We start from the raw sequence: 19,955 nt of genomic DNA, 5'->3' as shown, positions 1-19,955 counted from the left end.
TTATACCGCTGAGCATCTTAGCAGAATACAAACTAAAGGATCCTGGTTTGGCCCCTGGACGCCAAAAAGTTAGAGCTGTAAGTACAGGTGCCATGTGGAATACACGTACGTGACTCCAGGAGGACAGTGCAGGGCTCCAGGGTGACACTGAGAGCAGGCTGAGAGTTCAGAGACAAAGGTCAGATTGAGTCAGGCATATAAGCAACTAGGTTAAACGTCAGACAATGTGAGATGAAAGGCCAGTTAACTCCCCTAGACAGAGGCAGAGCCACTTCACCTGTTGTGAGGGAAGCAGAGACTCTCAGCTTGTACCGAATTCCACTTCAGCCTGAAAAACAGGTCGGCTTCTCCCAGGGGATCTGTGCACACTGGACGCTGTGAGCAACCAGGCCCTTGAATGCCTTCTCTTGTCACCATCCTTGCAGAGAGGCAGGGCTCAGGGGTTTGGGAGGAAAAGCTGAAATTCAAGAGGCTGTGGTTTGTGCTGTAGGTTTATTTTGGGATAATGATAAAGGCCATGAATTCCCAGGGGTGCTGGATTCAGCTAGGCTGTGCTTGATCTCTAAAAGGAGCAAACACAGCTCCGGGGGAAGGGCACTGGGGCTGGGCGTGACTACAGATTTCTAGGCTGGTACTAGCAGGAAGTGGGGACCCAGAGCTAAACCAAGGTGGTTAGAGGAAATCCCACAAGACTACGATGGAGGGGAAGCAGACAGAGCTGTTCTGCAGAGGGGACAAGGAGGGGGCGCTTACGGAGGTGTTTTCTCTGGATTCCCGATCAGCAGCTGAGAAAACACTCAAGAACACTGTTTGCTTCCCAGTGGTGACACTGGCGGTCATTGCAAAATTTGGGGTTTCTTTACGTTGTGAAAATGAACAGAAACCTCATTTAAAATGGAGTCAGGTGACTTTCTTGGTGGTACAGTGGATAAGAATCTGCCTGCTAACGCAGGGGACCCAGGTTTGATTCCTGGTCTGGGAAGATTCCACATGGCGAGGAGCAACTAAAGCCCGTGCACCTCAACTGCTGAGTCTGCGGGCCTAGGGCCTGCATGCCACAGCTAGAGAAGCCACGACAATGAGAAGCCCAAGCTCTGCAAAGATGAGTAGCACCCACTTGTCACAACTAGAGAAAGTTCGCTCGCAGCAACAAAGACCCAGAACAACCAAAAATTAAATAAATAATTTTAAAAAATAAATAAAATGCAGTCAGGGACTTCCCTGGTAGTTCAATGGCTGAGACTCCACACTTCCAATGCAGGGGGTCTGGGTTCAATCCCTGGTGTGGGAACTAAGATCCCAGATGCCTTGGCAACTAAGCCTTTGCACAACTACTGAAGTCTGCAGGCTCTAGAGCCTGCGAGCCACAATTACTTGGAGAGCCTGGGCTCTGCAACAAAAGAAGCCACTGCAATGAGAAGCCCAAACACCGCAACTACAGAAAGCCTGTGCACAGCAATAAGGACCCAAGGTAGCCAAACAGGAAGGAAGGAGGGAAAAAAATGACTAAATTTAAAGGAAAATAGCCTGGCGGGCTGCCTTCTATGGGGTCGCACAGAGTCAGACATGACTAAAGTGACTTAGCAGCAGCAGCCCCTAAATAATGCAGGCTATCAGTGGATGCTGGGAAGGCACAGGCTCCAACGATGTTTTGGAAATACTTAGTTACAGCTCCTTCCCCAGAGAAGGTCCATCCAGCACAGGGGACACATGGGTCACGACAGTGGCACGTTTGACGTGCTTCAAATGACTGGGTATCTGCTCTCCACTGTTCTTTGAAGCAGGCGGGTGAGGACTGCCATGATGGGCAGTGACGGGCAGCCCTGGTGTGTGTGTGCATGTGTGTATTGAGGCTCCTACGACCTACTTCCCTGGCAGCCCCACCCAGGGTCTGTCATCTTGAATCTGACACACTCACACTTGAACTCTGGGCCTGTCCTGTTATTGTCTCTCAACCATCCTCCCAGTGTTGCCACCTCTCAGCTGATGTATGTGGGTAGGTATGTGATGTGTGTATATATGTGTGTGATGTATACATGTATGCATATGGCATCTCAACGTATGTATGCGTACGATGTGTTTGTGTATACAACACGTGTATACATATGATATACTCCTATGATGTATGTGAATATGACATGTGTATGGGGTATGTGAATATGTACGTGTCATACATACACATGCATATGGTATATCAAAACACACATACAATGTTTGTGTGTACGATGCACGTGTACATATATGATGTACAAGTATACAGTATGATGTATGTGCTTGTGGGTACAATGTATGTGTATCTCCGCATTCCCACGGGCTCAGGTTAGAAAACTCTGCACTTCTTCCTCAGCTGGGGGATCAACCTTTGAGGCAGGAATCGATCTCATCACTTCTCTTCACCTCAAGGCCTCTGCTCTGGTCAAGCCCCTGTTCCACTGCCGAATGATGGCCTGAGTCCATCTCAGCCGCCTCTGCCTCCCCACAGTCTCTTTTCAACCAGCTGCATAACTTGGGACATGTACCTGCCAGGGTTCTGCTCACTGGGCCTGGAGGCAACCCCTCCTCAGCAGTGTGCTTAGCGCTTGATCATGTGCCTGTGGCAGTTCTGGTGTCAGCCAGCCTTGTCCCCTCGTTTACAGGTCACTGGCAGCTGGATGGCCTGTGATGGCCTAATTTGCAGGTTCTGGCAGTGGGCAGGCAGCTGGCCAGGGACTGCTGGCTGAGCGGCTGCCTCTCCTCCATGTGTCTGGTCCTTGGTGGGCTGGCTCAGGCTGTTCTTTTGAGGGTTGCTGGGAGGGTCCCTAACTCTCAGCATGAGCTCCTTTCAAACTCCTGTTTGCATGTCACTCGCATACCATCACCAGCCCAAATGGAAAGGACAGAGACAGAGGGGGAGGACTCCTGGCCACATTTTGCAACCCACAAGGCCCACCTCCCTCCGACCCTTGTTTACTCAAGTTCAACAGCCCCCATGGAGGGGTGGGGCAGCAGGAGTGGTGGTCACGGCCTGCACGCACATTCCAGCCACCTGGAAAAGGTTCAGCGGGTGGCAGTGAGCGCTCTCTGAGGGCATCCGTCACCCCGTCTTCACGGCCGAGGAAACCACGTTGCCTGAAAACCTGGACACAGAGACACGTCAGTGTCTGCGCCCAGTCCAGGCACATACCCATTGAATCCCTGTAAACTGCTAAGTGGGCTGAATATTGGGAGCATCTTTCTAACAAGAGGACTTTCCGGGACAAGAGCTGGTCACCATGGTTACAAGCCCGGATTTCCAGTCCTCCTCCCCACATCCTCCTGAGAGGGGCGAGGGGGCGGAGTGGGGGGGGGGGGCTGGAAATGGATTTCAGTGGGAGACCCCTGTTGTGCGACCCCGGCGTGCGCGGCCTCGCGGCGACACTTCGCTTAAGTCTGAGAAGGAGGGAGGGGCAGCCTCAGTACCGCCGCTGGGCCCCGCGGGGTCTCGCGCGCAGACTCGTTATCCAAGGTTCCCTACAGGCGGCGCGATTCTGGCGTCTCCGGAATTTGGGGTTGTCGGTTGTTTCCTCACGCACAGCTCTGCTCACCTCGTCAGGAATAACGCAAAAGGGATAGCACAGTCTTCTCCCAGTGGTGACATCTGACTCAGGCCGCTAACTTCCGCCTTCAGTCGGACCTAAATAAATGCCACAGACACGGTTGACCCCTGTCTCCCTCCACCTGCAAGATGGCCGCCTCAGTCCCGGACGAGATGGCCGCCGAGTCTCCGCCCCCGAGGTGGGTGTGGCCTGGCAGCTGGCAGCCAATGGGCGCTCGCGTCTGTCCGCAGCCAATGAGAGGGCAGCGCGGGCAGGACCCCTGGAGCCCTGGACCCGCGCTCTGTTTGCGAGATGTCAGCCCCCGGAGCCCGGGTCTCCGCCTCGGATCAGGGGCCTGGGGTCCGCAGGAGAGCGTGGGCTGAGCTGCTGGGTAGGTGGGCGCGGGCCCCAAGACTCCTTACCCCCCGAACCTTCTTCTGCCCATCCTCGTCCCCCTTCATCCTGATCCCGGAGCCCTGATCCCTCCACGCTCACCAGAGCTTCCCATTCTGGCAGCCCTCTGTCCACTCTGTCCTACGTGCGGTCACGAGGGGGCGATTCCAGAAGGTAGAGACACAAGATTCACCTCCCCCACCCCCCAGTAGCCTGGATGACAATAATTGTTCAGCTCCGCTCAGCCCCAATCACCTTAACATCTTTGAAAGGATCAATCCCAAGAAAGTAGCTTTGGTACAATCCTAAACAGCTAAACTAGACTTTGCTCAGATTTCATCAGTTTTCCCCGTAAAGTCCTTTTTCTGTCCAGGCTCCCACGTGTCAATTACTCCCTTCTCCTTGGGTACAGCGTGTCACGGTGTTTCCTTGCCTGAGTTTTTAAGGAATGCTGTAATTTTTGTGAAACTGATTTTCTTCCCTAGAGGGAAGGGTTGAGAGGCAGAAACTGAGTCCCGAAGGGGAGCAGAAGGTGAGAGAGTCAGCCGTGCGCCTCCTGAGAAGCCATCTAAACCTGAATGACCTCATTCTGGAGGTGAGAGGCAGTTGGCTTCGCCTTTGTAAGCACATTTGGGTTGCAGGTTTTCGAGCCTCTCAAAGGCATCACCTTTATGAAGAGACACCTGGCAAGACTTGTGAGTATCTGGGAGGAGCACCCAGTAAATGCTGTCCAGGTGAGAAAAGTAATCAGGAGCATTTATCTATTTGGAGGTAGAATAGTCCAGAGAGGAGTCTGGTAATTCTCAAAGATTTTAGTAAGTTTCACCCTAAAATTTTTTTCACCTCAGATTATTTGGGAATCGCACAGTAGGCAAGCACTGTGTACACTTTGGTTGTCTTCAGGACATGGCTTGAATTTTAAAGTGGAGTTCTTGGTGTTTTGTTTCTAGGTAGAAGGTCCTCCCTGTGACCAGCTGTGTCTCCGCCAGTTGATTGATTGTGATGGTCCTGAGGCCCACACTAACCTTTCCAGTTCATTGATAGGTGAGTTATAGATTTGTTTTCTTAATATATTGCTTTACGGCAGAGCTGTACATAAAGTGACTTTGATGTGCTTCTAATAGGCAGATGTGTTTAAATTCCCCCAGATAATGGTTTTCTACTTATATGTGTGGTCACCAACAACAAGTTTCTGTGGCTTGCTTGGGGCTTGTTTTGAGGCTCTTGTTTAAAAACAGCGACGGTGCATCGGGCTCAGAACAGTAGGAACCTAAGTGACCCTTGGGAAGATGGGACAGAAATATGGTCCTCGTTTCTGGAAGTGGTGGGAACAGGCCATCCTGGGTAGGGAAGAGCAGAAGGCAGCTGGAGATGAAGGCTGCCCTGGGCCACTACTGGGAAGCCAGTGTTGCAGGCAAGCAAGTCCCACAGATTTTTTCATTTCCTGGTGCATAAAAATGTTACATTTACATGACACTGTAATCTACTAAGTGTGCAACAGCATTATGTCTAAAAGAACAGTGTGCATACCTGAATTAGAACATGCTCTAAACTCCAGTACTCTTGCGTGGAAAATCCCATGGATGGAGGAGCCTGGTGGGCTACAGTCCATGGGGTCGCTAAGAGTCAAGCACGACTGAGCGACTTCACTTTCACTTTTCACTTTCATGCATTGGAGAAGGAAATGGCAACCCACTCCAGTGTTCTTGCCTGGAGAGTCCCAGGGATGGGGGAGCCTGGTGGGCTGCCATCTATGGGGCCACACAGAGTCGGACACGACTGAAGCGACTTAGCAGCAGCAGCTATTGCTAAAATTTAAAAAAGACTTTATTGCTAAAAATGTTAACCATCATCTAAGCCCTCAGAGGGCCATAATCTCTGTTACTGGTAGAGAGTCTCCCTCACTGTTGGGGCTGCTGACTGATCAGGGTAGAAGTTGCTGAAGGCTGGGGTGGTTGTGGCCATTTCTTAAGACAAGATAACAGTGAAGTCCGCTGTGTCTTCCTTTCACAGATTCTCTCTCCGTGGCCTGCAAAGCTGGGTAATAGCATTTTACCCACAGTAGAACTTTCAAAGTTGGAGTCAGTCTTTTCAAACCCTGCTGCTGCTTTATCAGCTAAGTCTCTGTAATAGTCTAAATCCTTTGTTGTCATCTGAGCAGTCTTCTTGGCATATTCCCAAGGACTATATTCAATCTTAAGAAACCACTTCCTTGGCTCAGACATAAGAAGCAGCTCCTCATCCTTCAAACTTTATCATGAGGTTGCAGGAAATCAGTCACATCTGCAGGCTCCACTTCTTCTTTTTTCAGTTTCTGTAATTTATTACAGACCCAGCACAGCCAAAAATTAAATGGAAAGAGAATCCATCTGCCAGGTGCCCTGTTTGTGTCACCCATAACGTCCAAACGTGTGTGTATGTGTATGCAGCCCTAGGCTTCAGGGAACCCAGACCATCATGAGATGCTTCAACCAGACTGAAATTGCCTTACTTTTATATGTTGTGTCCCCCAGGTCTCTTCTCACCTTCAAAAGGCAGTTTTCTGTAGTGCTAGAGCTTAAGAGAAGGCATTTAACCAGTCTCTTTCAGTAGTAGATTTTGTTGGGTATCTCCATATTTTGTTCTGTCTTTAAGGCTCTGCTTTGCGGGATCAAGCCACACGGCTGGGCGTTCCAGTGGCTGTCCTGTCCAGCCAGGTGGTGGCATCTGGCCTCACGCGGATCTGTGAGGCAGACACGAGGCCCCCTCCCAAGGTGCTGCTGACACCAGAGCAGAGGGTAAGATACAGCACGAGTGAGGGGACTCTGCTTGTTGCTGTTTGGCTGTCTGGGAAAACTGGACGTTTAATATGCTTTCTTAGAAAGGACTTCGTCTCTTTTCAGAAGAAATTGTCATCCTTGTTGGAGATCGCTCAGAACTTATTAGCACAGAACATGTTTTCCCGTCTCTACTTCTGTCAAGAATTATGGAAAGCACAGGTAAAGTTGAGATGGTAACTCTGATTCCAGGATTTTCAAGCAGTATCCTGTTCATTTTGGTGGAGCCAATAGAATCCCCAGGTTTTGTTAGGAATTTCCAGCAAGCGTCTTGTTAATCACAGAGACTGGAGTGGAAAGCTTTCAGCAAGTGTCTCTGTGAATGGGGAAGAAGGACCCTCAATTACCGTATTTATCAGTATTCTCCCATCATTAGTCATGTTTATTAGAATAGACAGTACATAGAAACATCATGTTATGCCTTCTTAGGTGTACTATGATGAATAATTTCCCAGGGTAGTAAACTATAAAAATGTAATTTAAGGAAGGAGGATTCAGGATGGGGAACACATGTATACCTGTGGTGGATTCATTTCGATATTTGGCAAAACCAATACAATATTGTAAAGTTTAAAAATAAAATAAAATTTAAAAAAATGTAATTTAAAGTTATTTTTATTGGCCACACTGTGCAGCTTGTGGGATCTTAATTCCTGGAGCAAGGATTGAACCTAGGCTAAGGGTGTGACAGGGCTGAGTCCTAACCACTGGAGCACCAGGGAATTCCCTTATCTGTTGTTTTTTGAAAAGTTATAAATTCAGTAGGCCTACAGGTTTTTAAACAGACTTTATTACTGGAGTATAGTTGACTGACAGGGCTTCCCAGGTGGTGCAGTGGTAAAGAATCTACTGCCAACGTAAGAGACACAGGTTCCATCCCTGGGTTGAGAAGAACCCCTGAAGAAGGAAATGGCAACCCACTCCAGTATTCTTGCCTGGGAAATCCCATGGACAGAGGAGCCTGGTGGGCTACAGTCCATGGGGTCGGAAAGAGTCAGAGGCAACTGAGTGACAGAACACACGCATAGTTGATTTACAGTTGAAAGTTATTGCTTAGTTACTAAACTAAAGAAGAAACCCAAGGGTGGTGATGCATTCATGGTTTTTCCCCCACTTTTATCCAGCATTTATCTAGAGTTCAAGTGATTGTCAGGCTTTACTATGGTCCCAGCACCTGCTGATAATGAGCTGAATGCATGAGGGTTGTGATGGTCCTGGTGTTTGCAGGCAGCAGAGAAGAGTGGGCAGGGTGTCTGATTGGGTGGTTAGGAAAGGCTTCCAGGAAGAAGCTCATCGGGGGTGGGGCCTGAGTCAGAATTCCTGGGTGAAGAGAAGGGTGCAGTGGGTGTAGGGGCCCGAGTCAGACTGGGGCACTGTGTCCGAGGGGTGGGGCGTGTCAGGGCTACAACCGGAGGGCCTTTGTCCTGAAAGTGGAGAGAAACCACTGAAGGGCCCTCGAAAGGAGAAATTGGCATGACCAGCTACACTGTGGGGTCTTGTGTTGGCCACAGTGGAGAAAGGCCTGGAGGTGAGTGAAGCTGGAGTCTGGGCCTGAACGCAGGATCATGGTAGGAATGGGGGTTCAGGTGGTCATGTGAGTGTTGGCGGCTTGGTTTTTACTAAAGCGTGTCATTAGGCATATAGGTTGAATGTCTTGGAAGAAAATGTGTGGGTGAAGGACTCATAGTTCTGTCACTTTCTTCAGAATTCTTTGCTGCTTGAAGCTGTGTGGCGTCTTCATGTTCAAAACGTTGTAAGCATCCCAGAGCTGCTGGAAAGGTAAACCAGTGATTATTTAGCATTAAAATAAGCTAAAATGAAAACTTTATGTAACATAAAGTTAATATTACTTGATTTACTTTTTGTAATCTAGTCTAATATGACGCACGTATATGTGAAACCAAAAATCACCCAGAGAAGCAGTTGCTTTATTATTTAAAGACAACATTGTTATAATTGAAATCTTCATCATGCACAGACTTGGTAATTTTTTTTTTATGAGATACATAATGTGATAAAATATTTTCTCAGGTAAATTTATGACTGGTAAAATGTGTGCAACTGTTACCTCCTGAAATGCCACCAAGAGTCAGAAAGGGGGGTTTACAAAGGAACAACCCTGTATAGTTAGGAGAGACAAGGGGAGGAGGGGCAGAAAGTGGAGGGGCTGAAGGAGAGGTGATCCAGGTGGAGCCAGTCGGACGCACACACTGCCTGCCACCTGTCCAGATGTGAGAAGGGTCAGGAGCCTTAGTGGTTGGCCGTCCCTGGTCAACAGAAGGCTGGAGGTTTAGGTGTTTGTTCTCTGGCCAGAAGAAACACAGAGTGTCTAGCCTAGGGGACTGTCAGGCACAGTGGTAAATGCCATATTGAAGCCAGTGGTTTCATGATGTGTGGGTCACATCCAGAAGTTATGCAAGTTTGGTTAGTTTGACTACATGAAAACCATTATCTCCTAGCATACACACCTAATGTCAGAGTGCCAAATATATGAAGCAAAACATGACGGTAGTGAAGGGAGAGATGGACTTTGAACCATACTAATTGAAGCCTTCAGTAATGGGTCAATCCAGTGGTCAGACTGGTGATGACCAGCCGACGTATCTGACACCTGCAGCATGTCCCACCCAGTGGTAGCAACACACTGGCTCTCAAGTGTGGAACCATCTGCAGGAGGGGGCCGCATGGGTCAGGCCCTAGAGAGAGTGGGAATCAATTTAAAAGGGTGGAATCCATACAAGTGTCTTCTCAAATCACAGAGGAGCTGAAAAGAATCCACAGAAGACAATTTGGGAAATCCACAGTGTTTGGGAAGTAGGCCACACGCTTTTAAATAATCAATGGGTTGGCGAAAAAAATCACAAGGGAAACTAGAAAATAGTGTAACAAAGAAAATGGGAATAATATACCAACATATATTGGGTGCCACTGAAGTAGTGCTTAGAGGGAAATTTATAGCTGCAAAAGCCTATATTAGAAGAATGATCTGAAGTCAGTGACTTAAAGTTTGGCCTTAAGAAACTAGAGAGAGAAAAGCAAACCAAACCCAGAGCAAGAAGGAGGAAGGAAATAATAACCATTAGAGCAGAAATCTATGAAATGAGAAACATAATAGAATCAATGAAGATGTCTTTGAAAATGTTAGCAAAATTGATAAGCCTTTAGCTAGACTTCCCCAGAAAAGAAGACACAGCCGGCCAAAATCAAGATGAAAGGAGGGCTATTACTGCCGACCGTACAGAAAATTAAAAGCACTGTAAGATAATACTGTGAGGAGTGTTATGCCAATAAATTAGAAAACAGATGAAATGGATGAATTTCCAGAAAGATACAAAAGATTGCACTGAATAGACCTGTAACAGGAGAGGAAACCAAGTCACTATTAAATGATACAGAGGCTTCCCACAAGGAAACCCTCAGGCCCTGGCTCCTGTTGAGAACTCTGCCAAGCATTTAAAGAGGAAATGCAGTATCCCTTCATAAAGATGATGGAATACTCCCCACCTTACTGCATGAGGCCAGTGGTACCCTGACAGGAAAGCTGGACAGAGAGCCCACAGGACAAGAAACTACCAACCAGCGTCTCTAATGAATATAGATGCAGAAACTCAGCAAAATATTTACAGACTGGATCCAGCAACCAAAAAAGGTCTAAACATCATAAAAATGGAGATTTATCCCCAAAATGCAAGGTTGGTTTAACATCTGAATGTTAATTAACATATATATTAATAGCATAAAGGACAAGAGTGATCATTTTAATAGAAGCAGAAAACAGTTGACAAAATCTGATACTATTTCATGATAAACACTCAGCAAGCTGGGAGTAGAGGGAATGTGTCAACCTCATAAAGGTCATCTGAGAAAAACCCACAGCTCACATCATACTGAGACTGCAGACTGTACAATCAGGAACATTCTTAATATTTCTGTTCAATATCACCAGACTTTCTGGCCAGGGAATTAGGCAAAGGGGATAAAAAGGCATCCAGATTGGAATGGAAGAACTGGAACTATTTGCAGATGACATCATCTTGCATATAGAAAATCCTCAGAAATCCACACCGAAAGTTCTGGAGTGAATAAATGAATTCTGTGTGGTCGCAGGGTACCAGACCAATATACAAACACACTTTTGTTTTTATACGACAACAACACACAGCCTGAAGGTGAAACTAAGAAATAATTTCGTTTAATAGCGCATCGAAAAGAAAAAGTTAAAGAACAAGGCTAGTGCACTGAAAGCTATAACATGCTAAAAGAAGCTAAGACCTAAATAGATGCTCCAGGCTCCTGGATCAGACATATTATCAAGACGGCACTGCTCATCAACACGACCTGTGCACCCAGTACGGGTCCTTCAGGTCTCAGCTGCTTTGCTCACAAACTTTGACAAGCTTGTCCCAGTGCTGATATGGAAATGCAAGGGACCCTGAATTGCCAAAAATTGTTCAGAAAGAGGAGAAAACCTGAAGGAGTCACACCTACTGTATTGTTTGTTTGAGTTCTTGCTTGCTTGCCTGCCATGCAGCCTGTGGGATTCCCCAACCAGGGGTCGAACCCATGCCCCCTGCAGTGGAAGCACGTAATCCTAGCTACTGGACTACCAGGGAAGTTCCTACACATCCTGTTTTCAGAACTTTTAGTACAAAACAGTCATTATCAAGATAGCAGGGTCCTGGCATAACAGTTGACATACAGAAAAACAGGATTGAGTGTCCAGACGTAAACTCATACATTATGGTCAGTTGTTTTTGACAGGGGTGCCAAGACCGTTTAATGGAGAGAAAATGGTCTTTTCAGCAGTGGGGCTCGGACCACTGGATATCTACATGTAGAAGGATAGAGTTGAACCCCTACCTCCACTATGGATAGCAGTTAACTCTGTGCATTCAAGACCTGAACTTAAAGGCTAAAACCATAAACCTCCTGGAAGAAGATCTAAGGGTAAATCTTCATGAGCTTGGACCAGGCAGGGATTTCTCGGACGTGACACCTAAAGTCCATGCGACTATCAGGACAATGAAAAGAGTGCACAGGAAACTGTTTACAAGTCAGACAATTCCTCTACTCCAACAATAAGAAGAGGAATAATCCAGTTCAAAAGCAGATGAAGGATTTCAATCGACATTTCTCTAAAGAAGATTTTACAGAGACTTCCCTGGTGGTCCAGTGGCTAAGATGCTGCACTCCTCAGGCAGGGGGCCCAGGTTCAATCCCTGGTCAGAGAACTAGATTCCATATGCCACAACTAAGAGTTTGCAGGCTACAACTAAGACCTACTACAGCCAAATAAATAAAATTAAATTTTAAAAAGATCCACCAATAGCCAAGCACATGAAAAGATGCTCACCATCATTAGTCACCAGGGGAATACAAACCCGGCAAGTGAGAGTTGCCCACCCACTGCGATGCCCCCGAACCAGCATTGCTCTGCCAGATACTCCCTTGTTGGTCTGCAGCCCGAGCCCATTATTACTATTCTCATTACTTTATTACTACTCTCATTACTGTTATTAAGATTTTTCTTTTCCCCCAACAATAGTAAGCCACTCCAAGTAAATACACTATGTGGAAAAAGTGATGATTTTTACTTGGCTGGCTCCACAGTGGTGGGGACAGGAGGCTGAGCAGTGCCGGCTTGCTGCCTGTGGCCTCAGCTCCCTGGTGGAGTGAGTGTGACAGACAATGGAATGCTGTGCTTGTGCCCTCAGCCGTGCTGACACCCAGGCCGTGGTGGTCTGGCTCTGCAAGGACCTAGGCCTGCTGTGTGAGCAGATAGAGGCGCCCTGTCCGCACGCTGAGGTCGCCAGGGCCATGCTTGCTGGTGAGTGCATGGAGCGGGCGGGTGCGTCCCATGGCGATGGTCAGGGAAGCACAGCGGGCCACACTTGGGGTGTGGAGAGCCAACAGAAGTCAGCTCAGGCACACCTGTCCTCGAGGGCGTGTGCCGGCAGCCTCTTGGCCTGTTGGGTGGGCCGGCTGCTGTATTGAGGATGGGCACATGGTGGCCTTCTGAGCACAGAGGCAGGGGCTCCGTGGATGACCTGTCCTGCCTCCCAGGCCCCGAGCGGGCGGGAGAGGGCGGACAGTCGGCTCCTAGTACCTGTGCAGTATCCATGCCTCTGCGAGGCCCGGCTCCAAGTGGTGATTTTAGAAGGTGCAAGAGAGGAAACTGGGCAAGAACCTCAGCTTCTCTGAATGTGGGGACTCTGGGTGAGCAGGGTTGCCTGCTGTGGCCCTTCGCTCAGACACCCGGCCCCTGCGGCTCTTGGGTCAGCAGGTCTGCCGTCGCCCATCCTCCCCGAGGAATGCGGCCCATGAGTAAATGGAAGCCTGGACGAGAGGGTTCCCTGTGGGGCTTGTACAGTCTTCCTTTGTGGAAGGGGCATTCTTTCTTCCTAAAACTGTCCTGCTGATGTGAGTTATCCTGCTCCCAGATGAAGCTTAAACTGTTTAATTTCAGTCCCTTGATGGTAACCTTTTCAGAAGCTCTGAGTCCATCTCCTGCCCTACTCCCCACAGTTTAACACTTTCGGGCCCTAAAAGCGCCCTAGTGTGGTTGAGTAGAAGGGAAAGGACACGTGAAACCCTCTTGAAATTTATTTAAGTGAGAACATCCGTCCATAAACCTGACTGGCTATGTCTCCCTTTCTGTGCAGTGGGCTTAGGGAAGGCTTGGCTGGGTCTGGTGAATGCAGTTGGTGGGCCCCCGTGCCCAGAGCCAGTGTTCCAGCTTCGTGCAGACCCTGCCCTCCCAGCCCCTCTGAAGCTGGTGGTCTGACCAGGGACCACAGTGCACAAAAACACTTTGCTTTTGTGCTTTTCAGATCTTGTGCAAATGTTTGTTTTGAGGGGATTCCAGAAAAGCGACGGTGTGAGGGGAGACGGGGCACCAGCACAGATGGCCCAGGTGGGTGCCAGGCAAGTGGAGCAGGACTCTGGGCAGCGGGCGCAGGATGAGGGGCTTGGGTGTGCAGCCCCATGTGGGGGCACTCCCTGAGTCCAGCTGCAAGGGCGTGGGCCTGGGCAGTGGTCTCTCCCCTGCGTCTCTGGTTTCTGAAGCTCCCAGACTCTGGGCCAGTGCTTGGGAACAGGGGGAAGGGTGTCCTGGGCAGATCCCCCGAGGGGGTCTGGAGACTGGATCTGGGGTGATGGTAGGCTAGCTTGCACGCAGGTGACGCCAGTGTTCTGTCCCCACAGATCGCCGCTGCTGTTCTTGAGCAGATACTGGCCTGTGAGTGGTCCTGTAGGCCGGGCTGGTTGGGGTTCCCGTAGCTCCTGCCTTTCCAGCTCAATCGTGCCCTCCAGAGGCCCTTTGACGTCTGTGATGGGGTACAAACTGACCAACTCACTACAGTCTCCTCTGGAGACCAGCTTTGCTGGCTTCACGTCTGGTCTCCAGAGCAGCAGTGGTAACAGCTGGATGGTTTGTTAGGAAAGCACTGTCCTATCTGTGTATTTGGGTGGATTTTCAAGGATTGAGTCTGGTGCCACCGAGACATGTGGGAGCTTGAAGGGATTGTGGGTTGGGGGTCCATGACCTGACTTGCCCAGAAGCACTTGGTCAAGGTTGTTTCTGACAGACGCAACCATATGATGCTGATGTCTCTTTTCTGCCTCAGCCACTCTCGAAGCCGTGGCAGCTGGCCTACAGGAGGGGTCCCCAGCATACAAGGCAGGGAGCTGCTGGTAAGTTCCTGGGGTGGGCCTGCAGGCTGAGCATCCCAGCTGCGCTCTCCCTCCTGAAAGCTCCGTGATCCTTCGCCATCATGGTGACAGCTCAAAGTGCTAGGAACTGTCTGAAGATGGGGCCCTTCCTGTGGGAACTGTGCCCCTCCAGGTGTGAGGAGGGGGCAGGCCTGGGTCCTCAGGGTCCAAGCCAGGGTGGCCTTGCCCTGCCATGCTGCCCCAGCAGGACCTGTATATGCTCCTGTCGGGGCGTGCCCCACGCTCCTGGGGACCGAACCTGCTTCAGGGGATCGTGGGCTGAGGCCACCCAGACTGTGGCTCTTCTATGGGAGGCTTCTGTGCTTTGTTACTCCTTCCCCTTCTTAATTACCTTGCTCCTGGTTCCTGTTCCTTATGATGACATCAGGAGTCCTCAGCCTGCTGTGTGGTTCAGCACTTAGTAAGCAGCTACAGCACACAGCTGTGTTGTACGTGTGTGCATGTTCATCGTGTGTTGACTCTGTGCGATCATGGCCTCCCAGGTTAAATCAGTGAACTCAGAGGCCCCTCCCTGTCTGGGTGCCTTCCGCCCTGTCTCCCACGCAGAGCCTCCTCACTGCATGCGGGACGCAGGCAGGTCACATGGCATCTGGGACCCTGAGTTCTCTCCCCTAAGGGGCACCCCACTGTCAGACCCAGCCCCCGTCCCTCCTCACCTGTCGGTGACTCTCTGTGCCGTCTTTCCTTCCCTCTTGTGTCGGGGGATGGAGTCCTTGGCTTGAGGAACGTGGGTGTGGTTGAGAGCTTTGTGGTCTAGGGTGGGGCTGTGGTTCCTGTGGCCTGTGAAACCTGCGAGGAGCGGCCCTCCACGCCCCCAGTCTGACCTGCCTGCTTATCTCTGTGACAGTGACTGTTACCCTTCATCCTGTCCTGTAGAGTGATGCCCCCCCTAGATTCCATTCCATCTGCAGCATGGAAGCCGGGCTGCAGGCCTGCCAGGGAGGCGTGGCAGGGTGTGGGCAAGGCCAGCCCATACACCCGAGCCAGGGGTCTGGAGTGTGGGGCCTGCAGGTCTCCGCTGCTTTTCGGATGAGCTGCTCCTTGTGCGTGAGGTGTCGCTGCCAGGCAGTGGGAACCTAGAGGGTCCCTTCCCTGAGTGCCTCCGCTGCGTCTACAGGTTCGGTGTGTTCAGTGGACCCATGTACCAGAGTATACTTTCAGCAGAGACTCTGAAGAGGTGGTTCTGTCATACTCTGACCCAGATCCTCACCCACAAGCCTGTGCTAAAAGGTGGGTCCAAGCGCCCTGGCACTCCCCTCGACGGGAACTCAGACTGTGGGTGTTAACACTGGAAGGACAGTCTTCTGTCATTAAACATCTTGTTTGAGAGTAACACTTTCCCATAAAGAAAGTTTGAATTAAAAAAGTGTCACCCATTGCCACAGTAGAATGGCAATGGGTGAAGGCCTTCTTGTCTTTTCTGGGTAGGTTTTGGTTGTGTTTTTTTGTTTGTTTGTTTGTTTTAATATTTATTTGGCTGAGCTGGGTCTTAGTTGCAGCATGCAGAATCTTAGTTGTGGCATGTGGGATCTAGTTCCCTGACCAGGGATCAAACCCGGGTCCCCTGCATTGGGAGCCAAGAGTCTTAGCCGCTGGACCACCAGGGAAGTCTAGGTAGGTTTTTAAAACAGTGCTCATACTGTGAATTCCAGGGTTCTGTCTCTGTGTCTCAGGTCAGCATTTCCTGTGTGTGCATGGCTTTCTGTGAATTCCAGGGTTCTGTCTCAGTGGCTCAGGTCAGCATTTCCTGCGGGTACATGGCTTCCTGAAAGGTGTCCAGCACCCAAGCCTTCTCCAGGTCTGCGTGGCTCCCAACACACCTGCCCTCGGGGCACAGGAAACTCCTCAGAGGCCGCTGCTCCAGCAGAGGGCCTGGGCCCGCTGACCTGTGCTTTTCCACCTGCCATCCTTTCCACGGCGTCCTCACTGCTTGTTCACAGTGAAAGTTCAAAAGCCAAATAATTAAAGTGTAACTGATGGGTTGGAGGATATTTAGTAGATATGTATGATAAAGGGTATGACATAAAAAATGGTCGACAAATGAAACAGTGAAGTGCACATACAGTTGGAAAAGTGCAAATAAAGGTTGATTGACATTGAACCGATGAACATTGATGATTGCTGACCTGTCATTCTGTGTGTTTGCTCCTGAATGAAGTTTCCGATGCCGTTCAGATGCAGAGAGAGTGGAGCTTTGCAAAGACCCCCGCTCTGCTCAGTGGCCTGTACCGCAGGGTGAGTGCATGGGGTGGGGGCCTGGGAGACACCACAGCCGCAGCTGTCCCCGGCTGGATGACCATCTAGGTCCAAGACTGAGCTTGTTACTAGGGCAGAGCGCCATAGCCTCAGAGGAGAACTCCCTCTAGCTGGTGCTGGCCGCGGGGGTCAGCATGGGCAGGTGTTTTGAGTCCAGGTTGTGTCTGACGCAGAGTGGGAAGAGGTGAAGGTCCAGCTTTGACTCTCTGCTTCCAGCTCTTTGTGATCCTGAGCCCAGAGGAGCTGGTGAGCCACTTACAAGACGTTCTGGAGACGCAGGAGGTAAACTGGAGACACGTGCTGTCCTGTGTGTCCACGCTGGTCATCTGCCTCCCGGATGCACAGCAGCTGGTTAATGGTGCGTGGGGCGGGAGTTGTGTCCTTTTCTGGGTGTGTGTATGTTGGTGCGTAGGGAGGGAGCTGTGTCCTGTTCTCAGTGTGTGTGTGTGTGTGATTTATGGACCAGTGTCTGTGGGTGAGCCTGTCATGGAATCACTGATTCCAGCTCGGTGAAAACGAAGCCCTTCACGCCTGCTCAGCAGGTGGTCGTCCAGCCGGGGACAGCTGTGGCTGTGGTGTCTCCCAGGACCCCACCCTGCTCAGCCATCTGCCCGCTGCCGTCTGCCCTCGTACCCACTGCCAGGCTGCGTGCGGGCCGCCACCCATGCTTGGGGAGCAGTGTGGGGCAGGTGGACGGTCCTGCCCGCACCCCTGGCTTGTCCACAGCCTTGCTGGTGTTCTTACCTAGGTTGGGTGACCCGTCTACTGGCACGTGCGTTCGAGAGCTGGGACTTGGACAGCATGGTCTTGGCGTTCCTAGTCGTGCGGCAGGCCGCGCTCGAGGGCCCAGCTGTCTTCCCGTCCTACGCTGCCTGGTTCCAGGTAAGCTGCCTGCACTCCCGCCCGGCCCCCGGCCTCCAGCACGGCCCACACTTGCAGCTGTGGTTGACTCTGCTGAGACTGCATGGCCTCCCACCTCCTCACGAGTGCAGTCTGGTAGGACAGTGAAAACCAACATGGCTGCTTTTGTGCACACTGGGCTGCTCTGTGGTGGTTCTCACGTCCATGGGGATGGGGTGGGGCGGGGGGTGCTCTTCTCTCTGCTTACTTCCCACCAGATGCAGGTGTTTGCCGCTCCTTCCAGACCGCTGAGCCCATCTGGGTGCATGTGGATCTGGGATTACAAGGCCTATGTAGACGCTTGGGTGGCAGAGCTGTTGCCTCCTTGCTGGGCTCTGTGCCCGGCTTGCCTGTTGGGTTGGTGGGCGTGGTTCGTTCTTTCACTGAATGAAGCTCCCTCCTGCCCCGTGCGTCTGCCAGCTCCACACAGTGGACCAGGGGCTTCTGCATGTGGCTCCGCAGCTGTGTCCACCATCCTGGCACTGAGGATCCCCCTGGGGCCCAGGCAGTGCTCTGATGGCAGGCCCAGTGGTGTCGACTGTGTGTCCTGCACGCTCACTCTGGTGACTGTATGTCTGCTGTCTGTCTGACCATCCTTTTTCAGAAGAACTAGGGGTGTGATCTGGAGGAGGGGCTGCTGCAGGCCTTGCAGTGTGGTGGGTGGGCCTCATGTGGGGTGGGTGCTGCTCTTTGCTGGTTCATCCAGACTGCTCAGGGCCGACTCTTCAGAACCTCCCTCCCCGAGGTGCACCCAGTTCTCTAAGGGTCCGCTTCACTTTCCTGCTGTGACCTGGGGCTTTGCCGAAGGCCCACCTGCCATGGCTACCTCCCCTGCAGGGCTGTCGTCCACTCAGCTGAGCATGCGGTTGGAGTGGAATGAGTGTGTCTTCGAGGACAGGGCTCTCGTGGGCAGTTGACAGATCCTGTCTATAAGGTTCACAGAAAGGCACCATATTTACCATTTTCCACAGGAATGTATCCTTTATAAATTTTTAAAATGTTTTTAAATTTAAAATTTTTTATTTATTTTTGGCTGCACCGAGTCTTCCTTGTTGCACAGGCTGCAGCAAGCAGGGCTACTCTCTAGTTGTGAGAGTCGAACAAACACCTGCACCTGGTGGGAAGTAAGCAGAAAGAAGGGCACCCCCCACCCCATCCCCATGCACGTGAGAACCACCACAGAGCAGCCCAGTGTGCACAAAAGCAGCCATGTTGGTTTTCGCCGTCCTGCCAGACTGCACTCGTGAGGAGGTGGGAGGCCACGCGGTCTGGGCAGTCAGCCACAGGCTTCTCATTGCAGTGGCTTGTCTTGTTGTGGAGCATGGGCTCTAGAGTGGGGGCTCAGTAGTGGTGGTGCACTGGCTTACTTGCTCCTCGGTATGTGGAATCTTCCTGAACCAGGGATGGAACCCATGTCCCCTGTATTTGCAGGCAAATTCTTAACCACTGGGCCACCAGGGAAGTCCTATAGGACTGTATTTTTTACTTTTTAAATTCTCAGTCCGTCTGTTTAGCTAGGGCACAGCCATGGCATCCTGGAGACGAACAAGCTAAAATGACATTGCTTCCCTCTTCCTGCTGTTGCTGAGGCCAGGACATAGTCATGGCCACTGCATGGCAGGTCCTCCTGTCGCCCCCACCTCATTCCCGGGCTCCTCTCCAGGCCACTTTCGGCAGCACTAGGGGCATCCACAGCTGCAGCAAAAAGGCGCTGGTCTTCCTCTTCAAGTTCCTGTCTGACCTGGTGCCCTTCGAGGTCCCCCGATACCTGCAGGTGAGAAGCCAGCAGGACCTTCTGCTTAGTCCCCGGTACTGGGGTTCCCCCAGGACACTACAGCAGGGAACAGTCACAGCAGGGACGCCACCTTGGGGTGTCAGGGTGTATCCGAGGGAGGCAGGTTTCTTCTGGTAAATGGCCAGAAACCAGAGTGTGTGGTCCTCGGAGCTGGTCCATGAGCAGGGCCGTCTGCGTGCCCACACACCACAGACGGTGAGGCAGGCAAGCGTCCTGGGCCCCGTGCTTGGTGTTCAAAATGATCTGTTTGTATACTGACAAAGAAGCTGGGGGAGTACGCCGAAGCCATGACTGTTATTCCTGGGGTGTAAGACTGGATGCTCAGTTCATGTTGTCACCAAAAGCATCCTGCTGTGCACTTGCTTGTGATGAGATGACTATCTCCAGCACTCGCTTTCGTGGGTAAGGCACTTGGAAAATGAACATCATCTTCCTATTTAATTAAATGTATATTTCATTTCAAAGAGTACGCACGAAGTAATGCACATAGAGGGAGTGAGCACATGCCCT

General features: G+C 50.9%; 1 protein-coding gene across 1 annotated transcript in view; it reads left to right on the top strand.

Annotated features, from left to right (window-relative positions):
• The first annotated feature begins 3,797 nt into the window (after positions 1 to 3,797).
• FANCA (FA complementation group A) overlaps positions 3,798 to 19,955 on the top strand; it is a 37,828-nt gene continuing 21,670 nt past the window's right edge. Inside the window, exons 1-15 of the mRNA XM_055553462.1 lie at positions 3,798 to 3,945; positions 4,433 to 4,542; positions 4,898 to 4,991; positions 6,582 to 6,724; positions 6,830 to 6,925; positions 8,469 to 8,542; positions 12,478 to 12,590; positions 13,594 to 13,676; positions 13,967 to 14,000; positions 14,389 to 14,455; positions 15,612 to 15,724; positions 16,653 to 16,729; positions 16,967 to 17,108; positions 17,499 to 17,632; positions 19,314 to 19,424. Of these exons, the coding sequence (XP_055409437.1) occupies positions 3,867 to 3,945; positions 4,433 to 4,542; positions 4,898 to 4,991; positions 6,582 to 6,724; positions 6,830 to 6,925; positions 8,469 to 8,542; positions 12,478 to 12,590; positions 13,594 to 13,676; positions 13,967 to 14,000; positions 14,389 to 14,455; positions 15,612 to 15,724; positions 16,653 to 16,729; positions 16,967 to 17,108; positions 17,499 to 17,632; positions 19,314 to 19,424 (1,470 nt within the window). The 5' untranslated portion in view covers positions 3,798 to 3,866. The remainder of the gene's footprint in view (positions 3,946 to 4,432; positions 4,543 to 4,897; positions 4,992 to 6,581; positions 6,725 to 6,829; positions 6,926 to 8,468; positions 8,543 to 12,477; positions 12,591 to 13,593; positions 13,677 to 13,966; positions 14,001 to 14,388; positions 14,456 to 15,611; positions 15,725 to 16,652; positions 16,730 to 16,966; positions 17,109 to 17,498; positions 17,633 to 19,313; positions 19,425 to 19,955) is intronic.

Source organism: Bubalus kerabau, chromosome 17, assembly GCF_029407905.1.
Source record: "Bubalus kerabau isolate K-KA32 ecotype Philippines breed swamp buffalo chromosome 17, PCC_UOA_SB_1v2, whole genome shotgun sequence".
Taxonomy (NCBI): domain Eukaryota; kingdom Metazoa; phylum Chordata; class Mammalia; order Artiodactyla; family Bovidae; genus Bubalus; species Bubalus kerabau.
The sequence above is the reverse complement of the archived record's forward strand: the minus strand, read 5'-3'. Positions and strand labels throughout refer to the sequence as shown.